General features: G+C 39.1%; 1 protein-coding gene across 4 annotated transcripts in view; it reads right to left on the bottom strand.

Annotated features, from left to right (window-relative positions):
• Window positions 1-15,822, bottom strand: part of ANK3 (ankyrin 3) — a 545,106-nt gene that overhangs the window by 122,227 nt on the left and 407,057 nt on the right. For all 4 annotated transcript variants that reach the window (XM_053582915.1, XM_053582914.1, XM_053582918.1 and 1 more), the window contains exons 19-23: window positions 12,027-12,125; window positions 11,840-11,938; window positions 11,233-11,328; window positions 6,821-6,893; window positions 6,592-6,654 (exon numbers count right to left, since the gene is read on the bottom strand). In XM_053582915.1, the coding sequence (XP_053438890.1) occupies window positions 6,592-6,654; window positions 6,821-6,893; window positions 11,233-11,328; window positions 11,840-11,938; window positions 12,027-12,125 (430 nt within the window). The remainder of the gene's footprint in view (window positions 1-6,591; window positions 6,655-6,820; window positions 6,894-11,232; window positions 11,329-11,839; window positions 11,939-12,026; window positions 12,126-15,822) is intronic.

The following is a 15,822-nucleotide window of genomic DNA, read 5'->3' as shown; positions in this document are numbered from 1 at the left end:
GTTAATTCAAGACATAGCCTAGGACTGTCCCAGTAAAAAGGGGCTTAAGGGAAGGAAAAGTAGCACATAAGCAAATCTTCATTCTGCCTGTTCTCTGACACCTGCAACGCTGTCCTGCCCTTGAGTCTCTCTCCATTTTGATGCAACTGACCAAACACATACTGAAGATCTGCTGTGTGCCAAGTACTGTACTAAGGTCTTGGGGTAATACAGGGAATCAGATCTAGTCTTTGCTTCTGGTATTTCAAAGTCCACTTTGATTTTATTGCTGAGAGATGCATACAATTGGGTAATGGCTATTTGAAAGGTCAATTGAAAGCAGGAAAATCTTAAGTCATGTCATTTAGCCTTTTGCCCGAGAGGTACTTATAAAATGATAAAATTTCAGGTGAAGGATAATTTCTCCTGCTGCTAAGAACACCAATGACATCATAGCAACCACCCCTTTGAATCACCTGAGGTCAAGCTAATCCCCATGGCCTCTTTCCAGATCTATTAAGCTAATAACATAATAGTCCCATTTATTTATTAGGATGATTGGGAGATTAGGATAGCAGGTTAGTCCTAGGTATAAGGGAGAAGAGGTCTTGTTATTTATTTTTTTGAGACAGAGTCTCATTTTGTCACCCAAGGTAGAGTGCTGTGGCATCACAGGTCACAGCAACCTCAAATTCTTAGGATCAAGCGATCCTCCTGCCTCAGCCTCCAGAGTAGCTGGGACTACAGGCACCTACCACAATGCTCTTGCTAAGGCTGGTCTCAAACTTTTGAGCTCAGGCAATCCACCTGTCTCTGCCACCGAGAGGGTGGGGATTACAGGCATGAGCCACTGCACCCGCCCTGAGAAGAGGTCTTAAAGGGTATTTTCCTGGTGGTTTTCTTGAGATCCAGCTTCACATTTTCCAAAGTCATGCCTCTATTTTTCTGAGTTTTGGATTGTGTCATATCAAATTCTATTTGGTCTCTGATAACTGAGAATACTCAGTATGTTTACTAAAACTATCGGCGTTAAGTTCTTAAAATCTATTCAAACTTATGTTTATATTTATTTTACTAGAATTTCCATTTTGTTTTGCATTTTTTTTTTTTTTTTGCCAGAAGAGTCAGAGAAAGGTCTCCAATTTCCATTGTAGTCTCATCAAGGTTTTCTTAAAAATAATTACTATTACCTTGCGATAATTTCCAAGGCAATGGTTTGTTCCTTTTCCTAAAAACATAACTTTTTTTGGAAGCTGACAAAAAATATGCATTATTGAGTTCTATATATGAAAAAACAGACCAAATTAGAGTAGCAATGAAGGAGATGATCTCAAACCACAGAGTCAGGTCCCTCCTCTTGATCAGCTCTGCCACTCGCCTATGCAGGAAGACCACTCAGCCTGTGTGTGGGCTTTCCTTCCTCAACAGAATCAAGAATTCTAGCAAGAATGGGCTTAAATGGTCCCAACCTGCCCCTTTGGTTCTTTGAAATCTGTGGATTTTAATTTGTCTTGGCTTCCAGTGGCTACCACGTTTGGCAAAAAGGTGAGCTAAGCACAACTCCTCCTCCCTTGGATCACTCTAGTATCTGTTGAAATTGCATTGCTTTATCTATCATATCTCAAATTTAACACCTACTTGATAATTATGTCTACTACATGTATACTTAGATTCTTACTTTTTTCTTTTGGTATTTACCATCTGCATTTGATTCAGGAAGCGATTTTTTAGCCCTATCAAATTTGTAAGTAACTAAGAATTAGATCATTCTTCCCAGCAGGAATTTGTTGCCCCAGCTGTTATCTGATAAACCTTTCAGCAGAATCATGTTTCATGGAACTGGCTTTTTGGTTTTTACTTTGCATGGCTTAATTTCATTTCTCATTATGTCCTATCTATGGTTCTTCCAATCTGTAACTATAGCCCCGATCCACTAGAATTCCGCAACTTAAAATGACATTTTGTATATATTTGTCCAATTTATAAAATGCATTTTATAGGAATTTACAATTGAAGGTCAGAGTTGAACCAAAGCTACTGTGAAATCTCCTGGGAAGGGAACCCAAACTAAAAGACATCTTGCACCTTAATGTAGATTTTCTCTCTCTCTCCTCACCCTTTCTTTCTCTTCTGTTTCTTCTTCCCTTTTTCCTTTCTTCCTCTCTTCTCTCTTCCTCCTCCTTCTTATGATCCCCCCCTCTCTCCTTTCTCTCATATTTTCTTATTTTTTAATTACAAACAACTACAAAACAATAAGGCTTAAACTAGTACTAAAATTCAGATATTAATTTTGTATGTTTATTAATCATCTATGCACGTAATGACTATTTTCTGGGACAGTAGGGCAGGAAAGCATCTCCAAATCCATCCGACCCTCTGAGGCCCGCTTGCCTGCACCAGCATAACGTCTAAGTATGGAAGCCCGCGTTGGCTTCCAAGCTCCTTTCCTTCTACTGCTCTGCTGATACTGCAACCTTTGTTCTACTTTGTACCTCAGCTCTATTGTTCAACTGGTCATTCGATGATAACATTGTCTAGACTTGTTTTCCTCAATGTTTTTAAAGAGATTAACCTCAGCACTCTTTTACTTGTATTAATTTCTCAGCGTGAATCAAAGGAAGACAAAAGAAGAAAAAGGAAAAGAGAAAAGAGAGGCTGCTTTTATCATTGCTGCCTCATTATTTTTTCTATTTGTGAAGTTTTTTTCTTTTTGAGACAGAGCCTCAAGCTGTCGCCCTGGGTAGAGTGCTGTGGCATCACAGTTCACAGCAATCTCCAATGCCTGGGCTCAAGTGATTCTCCTACCTCTGCTTCCCAAGTAGCTGGGACTATATGTCCGACTATATTTTGGTTGCAGCTGTCATTGTTGTTTGGTGGGCCTGGGCTGGATTCGAACCCGCCAGCTCAGGTGTAAGGTGGTGCCTTAGCCGCTTGAGCCACAGGCGCTGAGCCCTATTTGTGAAATTTAATACTAAAATTTTATTCTCTCATGGTACAAACTCAATTTTTTTTCTTGAGACAGAGATTTATTTTGTCGCCTTCGGTAGAGTGCAATGGCATCACAGCTCACAGCAACCTCAAACTCTTGGGCTCAAGCAATCCTCTTGGCTCAGCCTCCCAAGTAGCTGGACTACAGATGACCACCCCAATGCTCTAAAAATGAGATAGGGTCTCACTCTTGCCCAGGCTGGTCTTGGACTCCTGAACTCAGGCAATCCTCCCACCTCAGCCTCCCAGAGTGCTAGGATTACAGCATGAGCCAATGCTCCTGTCCTTTTTTTTGGGACAGAGTCTCACTTTGTCACCCTCAGTAGAGTGCAATGGCATCACAGCTCACAGCAACCTCAAACTCTTGGGCTCAAGCAATCCTCTTGGCTCAGCCTCCCAAGTAGCTAGACTACAGATGACCACCTCAATGCTCTAAAAATAAGATAGGGTCTCACTCTTGCCCAGGCTGGTCTTGGACTCCTGAACTCAGGCAATCCTCCCACCTCAGCCTCCCAGAGTGCTAGGATTACAGGCATGAGCCAAGGCTCCTGGCCTTTTTTCTTTTTTTGAGATAGAGTCTTACTTTCTCACCCTCAGTAGAGTGCGATGGCATCATAGCTCACAGCAACCTCAAACTCTTGGGCTAAAGCAATTATTTTGCCTCAGCCTCCAGGGTAGCTGGGACTACAGGCACTCACCACAATGCCTGGCTATTTTTAGAGACGGGGGGTCTCACTCTGGCTCAGGCTGGTCTTGAACTCCTGAGCTTCCAGAATGCTAGGACTACTGGTATGTACAAACTCATTCTTCTTTCCTGTCTTGAGATAAACTGGCAGCACATATTGCTTATTATTTTTATTTGCTTTTCCAAGCTGCTGATTAACTTAGTATGCTGGGATACCAGCGAGATGGTCTCTCACAAGTTCTCACAGATAGATATATTCACAACAGGCCTCTAGTTTCATGGAAACGCACATTTGCCACAGCTGCGTAAGAGCTTACTCAAATGGGCAGCACTAAATCTAACTAAAGTGACAATCAATGCTCTGGCAAGACTTGGAGGCAAATGAGTCAGAAGTTAAAACTATCATTAAAATTGTAGGGGTCCTTTTGAATTAAAATTTCAAAATGATTTGTTTGGGGATGTGCAGTAGTTAGAAATGCTAATTTGTGCAGCAGAGAGCAACCTGAATACATGATAGGGCAAATGTGGCTTTCCAGCGCTCTCGTAAGCGCAGTTTAGGAACTTTAGCTGACAGTGACATTAAGATAAGTTGAATGTATATTATGATCTCAAATCTATCTTAACCTTTAATGACTTATTTTTAATATCTTGCACAGAAAAAGCAGTAGCTCTGCTCTCATTAGACTAAACCTAGAAAACTGTGCTCAGCTCTGGCCACCTGACCTTGAGATGGACATAGACATGTTTTACCTCCTGGTGTATCACTGCCACCTCCTCTTACTGTTCCGAGGTTGAGATGTGCATAGCAGAGTGACCAGGCTGGTGTGCGGAATAGTTAAGAGGAGGTAGCAATGATACACCTGGAGGCAAAAATGAAAAGACTAAGAAAAAGTAGAAAAAGTGTTCTCAAATGTCTGAAGAGGCAGGTTTTGTTCACAATACTATTTAGAACCTAGATATTTCATCAACGTGGCCGAATACATTACAGCCTGAATCAATGAGTTGAAGCTACAGAAACTTCAAGAAGAAACTTCAAGTGAAATCAAGAATTCTTAAAGACAGAGTTGTCCAAATTGGACTAAGACATTTTGAGAATTATGGAATTCCTGTTATTTAAGGCATTTGGACAAAGGAGCTCCCAAGCAGATGAGATTCCAGGAGTAGAAGACTGTTCAGACCAAATGACCTCTAAGGAATCCTTTTCAAGATTAAATTCCACATCAAGAAATCAAAGCCATTTGATTCCAACAGCCCATGGACACACTCATAAAGTAAAGGCCGAAGATTTTTAAGAAAGATAAAATGAGAATTAAAATTTCAAATTCCCAAGCTGAGACAAATGTAAAGAAAATAATTGTCATTGATAGCTGAATAACTAAATTATTAAATTCAAATACAGAGATCCAAAATTTCTCCTTTTATGAAATTATCTGATTAGCTATCCCACATGTATAGGGCTATTATATAGCCCATTCAAACTTGGCCTCTCCTCAATGTGGCTAATTTTGGGTATTGTTTTAAAAGACCAGTACATTTTTAGGTCTCTGATGATCATATTTTATAATAATTTCATTTGAAACACCTGCTTTTGACATCATGTTTTGTATGAGTTTACAATTATTCAAGAATGTAATTATTTCTTTTATCTTCTGCACATAAGAAATTACTCTGAAATGTTGCATGAGAAGGCGCTGAAATGTAACAGTAAGGCACATTACTCTAAAAGTCCTAAAGATGATACAAATACCCACTTGGCAATAGAAAAGAGGTAAACATACAGTTGACGTTTTAGAGGAAAAGAAAGAAAAGTGATTAAAAGCCTTTAACATTCATCAAAGCAACATTTACAGACAATTGAAGGAGGTCCTTGCAGGTCTTTAAATGACCACCAAGAGGTTAACTCTCCCGCTGTGCAGTCTCCATCCACCAAGCACTAAGTAGACAGTCACTGGGCAACAAAAAGGTTAAAGTGGCTTTGGATCAGGCAGTCTTTTCCACTATTTAGGTCCCATTGAAATGTGAGCAAATCCAAGAAGGAGCCAATCATGATTAAAATAAGGAAGATAATAAGCTAAAGGCCAAACAAAAACAAAAACACGCACAAAACCCCCATAGCAACACTAAGACTGACCCCTGGGGAAAAGTACAACTTAAGAGGTGGTAAATGGAGGGGAAGAGTCCCATGATGCAAGAAAGAAACTTAAAAATAATATAAATTTTACTATAGTGAACATTTTGTTATTTCATAAAACTCCAAAATTTGCCATCAGTATGATACTTACTTGCTATAAAAAAAGCTAGTTTTCCAAGGGACCTTTTCAAGATGTCATCTATTAATATAGATAATATCTACAGATCCTGGTCAAAAGTATTGGTTTTTAAGCAAGATAGAAAAGTTTCTTTAAACACATGAAATACTAGCTACAATCCTATTTTGATCTCTTTCATTAAGTCATTATTGAAAATTTCTAATATATTCAGGCTGAGTTTAAGATTAAAAGCTGCATTTAGTATAATGTTTAGAGTAAATCTTAGGATGGGCATTTCAATCCTTACCCTCTAAGAATATCATCTCTTACTTATCTTAAAAAATATTTTAACCATAAACATCAGTTTTTCCTTTCTAGCTTTTGGATGTGAACAATGAAGACATCACATTTTTGTTTCCTTGATAGAAACAAATAAAAAAAGCAATCAAGATAATTAGTCACACTTTTGTATTTTAAAGTTGGGAAATGAGTTCAAGGAAAGATGATTCAAAGGAACTTAAAAAAGACAATCATTAACACCAACTATGCATTCTTTAAATGATACATAAATTAATAATCTCAAGACAATATGAAAAGGTTAGTAAGTTGAGGAAGTATTATATTTCAAAGATAAGAAGTTAAGGATAAAGTTGGTAGTTAAGTTTCATCACAATAAAAATTTACAAATACCTTCTTCAACATCTGAGATATATTCACCATCACTGAGCATTTCAGGGGCATTGGCTTTACGAACTGCATGATTTAAGCAAACAATATAAGTATACAAAAAATACATACTCTCAATACTACAACAACACATTGCATTATTTCTGAAGAAATGTTTGCAATGAAATTACTTAGGAAACAACAAATGCACCATCCCTCATAATTATTAAGAACTCAAAGGACATTTTCATACCTTCATCGTCAGACATATCAAGAACTTCATTCATTGTTTCTGGAACATTCATTTTGTGCTTCTCTGTGACAGTCTACAACAGAAAAGCAGTCACTTTAGTGCTAGCTTTAATGTGACTATCGTTACTTTCTAGATTAAACAATTGGTTTCTTCTGGGACTGGTGTGTTGAATATCTTGAGGCTCCCACATAGAAAATGGTATCAAAATTGTTGTCTCTTAGTAGCATGAAAATCCTCATCATAAATAGAGCAGAGAAGGAGAGTAAAAGTGAGATATTCCAGTGGCAAAGTGCAACAGTTTAAAAGATTTATATCCCTACAAAGGCTTTTCAAAGGGAAAGATAAGAAAAAAAGATACAGCCTCTGTCATTGAATGGCTATATTTCTTATGGTCTGATGAATTCGCCAACCCATTCCACTAAAGGTCTTGGTTGACAATAAACCAAATGACTGCATGAAATGTCTTTACTGTGTGTGCCAAGCTTTACACCTATTTTTGTTTTTCCTCTTATGTGTACTTATAGTTCCTAGGATAAATCAAAATATTAAAATTGTCTATTTTAATATACATAATCATTCCAACAATATATACGAAAAAATATTTTAGAGGTAATGCATAATGCATTTCCAGGATCATTTTAGGTTCCCTAAAATTTTAAAGAATAGTATATTATTTAGCAAATTTCATGCTGACTCTTTTACTTGCTCTTTGATAATTTTATATGTATATAGATTATATTCATCCAAAAGACACTCAGCTTTACTTGTCAGAAAACCTTAACGACTTTAGTTTAAAAATGAGTTTTCTTCTAATTTTGAGCATATGAAGGACTAATGGTACAAAGAAAGATACGCATTTAAATAAGACAACAACAAAAAAAAGCCAGATTGTTAAAACTAACAAAGGGTACGAATTCATTATTTCTTAGGAACAATACTTGACAAATGTGATTTATACTTCCTGTCTCCAATTATTGTGTTGCAGTAAGGCATTATTTGGTGGGGTTTTTCCTCAGCACATAATATTGCAAATATTGCAGCATTTTAAAGAAACAGACCTTTAGTTTTAGAACAGTTTTAGATTTATGGAGAAATTGTGAAGACAGACAGTTCCCATATATCCCACATCAAATTTCCTTTGTTACTAAAATCTTATAATAATATGGTACCTTTGTCACAGTTAAGAAATCAACATGACTCATTATTATTAAAGTTTAGTTTTTGCCTAATGTCCTTTTCTGTTCCTGCATCCAGGATACCATATTACATTTAGTCATCATGTTTCCTTAGGCTCCTCTAAGCTGGGACAGTTTCTCAGATTTTCCTTGGTTCTGATGACCTTGACAGTTTTGAGATAAACTGGTCAGATATTTTATAGACTGTCTGAAAGCGTTCCCAATTAGGGTGTGTCTGATTTTTTATTTATTTTTTCATGATTAGCCTGGAGTTATATGGTCTGGGGGAAGACGAATGCAGTGGTAAAGTGTCACTGTCATTATGTCATATCAAGGGTACGTACCTTCAACCTCACTTATCTTTGCTTTTTTGAGGCAGAGTCTCACTTTGTTGCTTTGGGTAGAGTGCCATGGCGTGATAGCTCACAGCAACCTCAAACTTTTGGGCTTAAGCAATTCTCTTGCCTCAGCCTCCCAAGAGGCTGGGACTATAGGCCCCTGCCACAATGCCCAGCTATTTTTAGAGACAGTGTCTTATTCTTTTTCAGGCTGGTCTCAAACCTATGAGCTCAGGCAATCTACTTGCCTTGGCCTCCCAAGTGTTGGGATTATAGGCGTGAGCCACCGCACCCAGTGGTGCTATGGCATCATAGATCACAGCAACCTCAAACTCCTGGGCTCAAGTGATCCTCTTGCCTCAGCCTCCCAAGTAGCTGGGACTATAGGTGGCTGCCACAATGCCTGGCTTTTTTTAAGTGACAGGGTCTTGCTCTTGTTCAGACTGGTCTTGAACCTGTGAGCTAAGGCAATCCACCAGTCTCGGCCTCCCAGAGTGGTAGGATTACAGGTATTTATTTATGGCTGTGGCCACTGGGAACTCTTTTAATTCCTGTATCCCTCTGACATACGCCCACCCTTGTGTGTATGTGTATACCTGTTTATTTTTGGTGGTGTGGGGGGAGCATTTCTTTATCTTTTGTCACTGTAAGATGTTCCAGGCTCATCTTGTATATTTCTTGCCCTAGTCCTAGATTCAGCAATTTCTCCAAGAAGCTCTGGTTCCTTCTATTAGAGAATGGTATTAGTAACCAATGTCTAGGTGCTAGGGGTGCTCTGCTTTGTTGCTTTTGGAGGAACTGAGTATTTTAAACAATGAAATTTAAAGAGATAAAATTCGTATCTTTTGAATATCCGCTTCAATGCATACTTACACTTTTGTGAGTATAATCTCATTAACTAAAGCCTCTTCTTTAAGAGTTTTCAGAAACTGAAGTCTGTTCACAGAGACAATGGTTGGTGGGGTCCCCATAAAACTGACTCCACAAAGATCATGCCTGTGGTGGAAGCTGACCTGTTTATTAGCCTAAGATCATAGACCCCACCTGAACTGCATCCATCCTGGGCTAGTTGATGTGTAACTGCTAAAGCTGGACTGACAAGCTGGTGTCTCAGCTCGAGATAAATTCTCAAACACCACAATGCTGCACTAAATCTTAGGGACTTACATGGACTCTTTCTAATCAGTGTGAGCACCTCACTCAGTGGAAGCCTCTTTTTCTTCATCAGGCAAACTGGGCCTTTCCTCTAAGTATGCAGAGTGTCTTCTATTTCTTACAAAAAATCACCAAGTCAGCTGATGACCTTGCCAGTGAAATGGACTTACCCCTGCACACATGACGTCTTCTTATGGGAACCTGACTGAGCTCTGAGACTTCTGACTTTCAATAGACCTTTTTTTAAGCTGTAATTTTACTTTGTAATTCTACTTTCTTTTAAACCTTTTTTGATGTCAAAGAAATGTTTTTAAATTTCCTAATGAGTAAGAAAGTCATTTACATTCAATCAAATAAGATTTGTACTTTGAACTATTAGGTGAATTTTAGCTCTTTTAGGGTCACAATACTAGTCTTATTTGACTGTGTTTCTTGGAAATCTATCTCAAAACTTTCATAGTGACCCATGTATATATATTGCAATGATTTCAAATTTTTTTTTTAGCATGATGATATTTAACCACTGATAGTTTGTGCTCTTCCTCCTTTCCCCCATTCTAGAGAGCTATATGAGCTACCTACAAAATTAAGGGTAATTAACATTTTACACTCTTAAGAAGTTAGTAATAGATTTCAAGATAATGAAATGCTTAAAGATGTATAAAAGCAATGTGTGGGGATTTATTTCTTAGACAAAGTATACATTGAAGTTAAAAACGTGCCTGGGTGGATAACCGCTGTTCTAGCATGTTAAAGTAGTTGTTTTCTCTCTTGCAAATTCCAAAATTTCTCTCGTGATCAGCAAGTCTTAGTTTTTAGTTTCTGAAGACTGTACATTGCCAAGTAACGCAAACTGCAGGTAGCTACGGAGACCCTCAACCACGTTTTTTATAGGACGCTCTGTGTATACAAACTGATTTGCAGATGCTAACTATGCTTTCCTTCGTGTTGGAAGGTGGTAGAAGAGAAAAAGAGACAGAGCTGGTCATTTCCAAGGTTTTAGGGTGCTAAATTTATATTGCATGAAGTCAATCTTGGGCCAGGGTCCTGAGTCATGGAGTTAGGAAATCCTCAAGCTTCCAATATTTGCTCTTGATTCCAAAGTTATCAAATTCTAATGCAGTTCAAAGGTGTCAGGGTTAAAAAGAAGTACTTTATTCTAGATGCTGCAGCTTGTAAAAATGTATCCAGCATGATAGGGCGTCCTATTAAAGATTCACTGTAAATTTTATCAAAATATCCCATTGTTTTTCCTATGAAAACTTCAATAGGTAGACAGAAGGAGTGGTGGTCAAAACAAATTTTGATTCTATCTGGAATTGTTTTTTAGACAATGTAAAAAAATGTTCATAATAATGACAATATATCCATGTATTTGCACAGTAAGACATTTTCAGGAATCAGCCTAGATTTTCCAACTGTTTTATATTGCTAAGAATGTTAAAAAATTGTCATTTCATTAAAACCTTTTAATAGAAAAACAAATAAATTTAGCTTTATATGCGAGTAAAAACCCTATGACTACAAATATAACATTAAATCAGTATTCTTAGTATTTCCAATTTTTATTGACATCAGGAACGAGAGCTTTGCTATCCTGACTGCCAACAATGAGTTGACGGCATTTTGAAACATGGCTTCTAGTTTATGGAAAATGTTCATCTCAGAAAAGCTAAAAAAAAAAAAAAAAAATCTGGCTGAGAGCTGGCCCTCAGGGTAAGCAGGTTGTGTGTGTGTCACTTACCATGGTGGTCATGGTCTCCTCAGTCACCACCTTCAGAGTGTCGACCACGGAGATGTAGCCGAGCCGCCGCGCAATGCCAAGGGCAGTGTTACCATTCTGGAAGGGGGGAGACACGGACAAGGAATTAGCAAGGCTTACTGCACATGCTTTGCCTACCCAAAAGGAAGCCAAGGGTCTCATCAGACCCGTCCCACTGTCATACAAAAAAACTGTTTCATTCGAGAGGTACCTTGCCCCAAACCCACCTAACCTGTTTCTATTCATACAGCAAAGTCTGGGCAGCTACACAGCAAATCTAAGAGGCTCTTTAAAGTTCTAAGTAAGCAATCAATGGAACACATAATTTTCTTTTCTTATGTACTCCCTGTGAGGTGGTGATGCAATCAGTAGTTTTAAAGTATAAAACACACTAGTCACATCTCTGTCTGAACAGCTCACCACAATACGGTCATTTGTCCCTTTTTTCTCATTCTATGGAGTGCTGCTTATGCCTGTGAAAGTAAAAATGCTGTCTTTATGCCTAATGAAAGTCAAAAGCAACCTTGGGAGACAACGAACACGTGAGCTTAGGCCCTCCAGGTCCCCTGAGCGGGCCCGGAGCTCTCACCACAGTGAGTTCATTGGGGGAGGCGTTGTTCTGAAGCAAGACGTTGATGATGTGTGTGTGTCCCTGCTGAGCTGCTTGATGTAATGGCGTGTACCCATTCTGTGGAAGGAAGATGCAAGACATGCCTCTTATTTCCCTTCAAACAACATTCCTGGATTTGGAGGAAACAGAGGAAAACGCAGTTTACCTTTGTTTTGGCGTTCACTTTTGCAGAATGTTGCAGCAGGAAATTAACGATCTTGATATTTCCATAGTGGCAGCCCACATGCAGTGGTGTGTATCCCATCTATAATTATATTTTTTTAAAAAAGAAACATCAAAAGTGTACCTTTAGTAACAGCTATTCTTAACAGAAGCAAAATTATCATTTAACCTTTCTTTTTGAGCAAGAAAAAAATAGTTTTCTCCTCCTCTATAGTAAAAGAAAAAATGCCCTTGAAAATTCTCAAGGGTAGTGTTATTTAATTTCCCAAAGTGTTCTTCCTTGTGTGGCTCATTTTATTCTCATAACTTTAAGACAGCAGTGAAGGTGTAACAAGCTACAGACTGAACTGACTGACTCACTTTTTGATGAGGGTTGGAGGGGCAGCGCCTGTGGCTCAAAGAAGTAGGACGCTGGCCCCATATGCCAGAGGTGGTGGGTTCAAACCCAGCCTGGCCAAAAACTGCAAAAATAAATAAATAAATAAATAAATTTCAAATTAAAAAAAGAAAATAAAAAAAGAAGAGCGTTGGAAGAGCTCTTTATGGACACACTTGAAGAGAGTTTATTGAACGCGTTGCTCTCTAAAAGCTTAACAGATAGGTAAAAAATACAAAGTGGCTAAATGATAATGTGATGCAGTAGACGATTCTCAGAATGCATGACAGAGGCAGGATGGAGCACGGACACACTAAGGGGAAGAGGCTGTGTGCAGTCAGGGGGTCGAGAGGTGTGAACCTGATCTGGGTACACACAATTTCTAAGTAGAGTCCCCACAACTTGTAAACTACTGATGTAGACAAAGCGATTAATTGTTCTTAGGTTTGTATCCTAAGGGGCTGTAAGAGCTCTCTTTCTCTCTTTGGATTTGTATAAAATCTAGATAGGCTGGGCGCAGTGGCTCACGCCTGTAATCCAAGCACTCTGGGAGGACAAGGCAGGTGGACTGCTTGAGCTCATGAGTTTGAGACCAGCCTGAGCCAGAGTGAGACCCAAGTTCTATTAAAAATGGAAAAAACTGTCCAGGCATTATGGCGGGTAACTGTAGTCCCAGCTACTTGGGAAGCTGAGGCGAGAGGATTGCTTGATCCCAAGAGTTTAAAGTTGCAGTGAGGTGTGACACCACAGCACTCTACTCAGGGTGACAGAGTGAGACTCTGCCAAAAAAATAAATAAATAAATAAAGGGTTCTTTCTACTGTCAAATTACACTAAATATTACTTGATAACATGGCAGGCAAATACCCACAGAAGACCGCAAGATGCTTCTATGAGTAGCTTTTAAATAGTTTTAGGTCTGAATCACTAATTGAGATTGGAAAACTGCATTTAGGAATGATAAGCTTCTTCTTCTTCTTTTTTTTTTTTTTTAAGAGATGGTGTCTCACTTTGTTGCCCAGGCTGCCCTTGAACTCCTGAGCCCAAGTGATTCTCCTGCCTTAGCCTCCTGAGTACCTGGGGCTACAGGTGTGTACCATGATGTCTGGCTCAGTCATTTTTCCTTTAGAAAATAAACTCCCAGTATTTCATTTCATGAAGGAAGCACAGTTGAATTCCTATAACATTGAAAGCAAAAGAACACTTGACAATTTTTCCCCCTTTTTTTATTTTTTTGCTCTTTGCTTTATTATTCACCTCCAAAATCAGTGTGGAATAAGCTGGGGGAGGGGAGACACTGATGTATTAGTAGAGTAAAAGACTGCAAAAGATTATTTTTGTAATCATAGCTAAGTTGACATTTCTAACTTAGCCCAGTGTATCCCTCTTCTGCAACCTCCCTTATAACTTTATTAGCCTCTTTCCTTTCTCTCAGCTTACAGATCTATTTATATGTTTCCAACTTCGCAAACAGAAATACGCCTTTCAAATATTTCTCCTTTTTCTCTAGGTCTCCTGTCCAAACTCAGCTTCTTGAGAACAATCACCTCCATTCCCTGTTCCCTCTCCTCCTCCCCACATCTCTCACCTCCTCTGCTGTGGGGAAACTGCTTCCAGTATGCTAAGTGCCACTCAGTGTGTGTGCTCAGAGACTTTCTTTCCTGAAATGCTGTCCTGGGAGGTCTTTCATCACTTGGCATCCACGTCAGGGATCCAAATCTTCCCTGATCCCCCCCTCCCCTGCCACAGCCCTCTCTTCCTGCTCCTCCAGCCACCAGGCGATGCTGCTGACCCAGGGCTTCGTCTTTGGTTTGTGCCCCACTGCTCCTCAGTGATAACACACATCCACCCCACGGCGTAAGTGACGTTGATTCCGATGACTCCCAACTCTGAATCTTCTATACAGCCCTCCTTTCTGTGTCCAAGATCAACATGTGAGACATGTATTGGGTTTTCCTACCCAGGTAATCTACAATTCAACACACCCAACGCAGAGCTCACTGTCCTGTTTCCTGGCTCCTCTCTATGGTGGTCTCTCTGATGGTTCGTGTGATCACCTAGTTAGACAGGTTAGATCCTTGGATTCATCCCTAATTTCTCACTTTTCTTCAGTCTCAATATACACAGTCTCAAGTCTTAACAGTTTGTACGTCTTTAAGTTATTTCTTTTTTTTCTTTTTTTTGTGGTTTTTGGCCGGGGCTGGGTTTGAACCCGCCACCTCTGGCATATGGGACCAGCGCCCTACTCCTTGAGCCACAGGCGCCGCCCCTAAGTTATTTCTTAAATGTTTCTCCTGTTCCTTAATCTCTCCTCTTCCACGTAGCAGACCCCTTCTTTATTCTTCACCAGGCTTCTGCAGCAACAACCTAACTGCCTTTCTCCAAGCACTTTCCTCAACTTATTCTTTGCTCTGTTTCTTAGGATCTTTGTAAACAAGACTGTTAATCTTATCATTTTCGCATTTAAACCTTCAGAGGCTTCCTGGTGCTGAAAGGGCAAAAGCTGCCCTGCTTAGGCTGGTACGTTAGACCTGCTGAGATCTTAATATTCTAGCAATATCTCAGAGATGATCCTAAGTCTTTTTCCTCATGTTCCTGTGATACTAAATGATCTGTAGCTCTCTTCTACCCTCTCTACCTTTGTAAAAAACTCAGCTATTACTTATATCTCTAAAATTATATATGCAGAGGTGCAAAAATATGCACATTTTAAGAAAGCAAAAAACCACATTAACATTGTATTACTCAAGTCACGTTTGACTTCTGCGATCACAGCGGTGCTCAAACATGACTTGGATACATCTTTTGTTTCACCCAACTTGTATATTGAGTAGTACAATTTTAATACAGTTTTTTTTTGACACCCTCTGTAAATACTATGTATTCAAAATCTGGCCTTGTTGCCAGGATGTGGAAACAACTCAAGTGCCCATCAACCCATGAATGGATTAATAAACTGTGGTATATCCATGCCATGGGATACTGTTCAGCCATAAAGGAAGATGGAAAATTTACATCTTTTGTATTAACCTTGATGGAGTTGAAATACATTCTTCTTAGTAAAGTACAAGAATGGAAAAGCAAGTATCCAATATACTCAGTTCTAATATGAAGTCAGAAGACAAATTAATACGTGCCAACGCAAGAGAAAAACTCAATTCAATTCAAGTTGGGGGGAAGTGGGCATAGGGGAGGGAGGGAGAGGAGAGGAGGGAAGGGTTTGGTGTTCTCTCACTTAATGGGCACAGTGTGAGGGTATATGGAACCTCCAGGGAGTGGACACCACTACAACAGGGACCTTACCTAACAAGTGGAAACACTGTAACTTAATCATTTGTACCTTCATAGTAATATGAAATTAAAAAGTCAAACTCATAATAAACGCCCCAAATCAGGCAATGTAC

This window comes from Nycticebus coucang, chromosome 3, assembly GCF_027406575.1.
Source record: "Nycticebus coucang isolate mNycCou1 chromosome 3, mNycCou1.pri, whole genome shotgun sequence".
Taxonomy (NCBI): Eukaryota; Metazoa; Chordata; class Mammalia; order Primates; family Lorisidae; genus Nycticebus; species Nycticebus coucang.
This window is presented reverse-complemented; position numbering and strand designations above follow the sequence as displayed.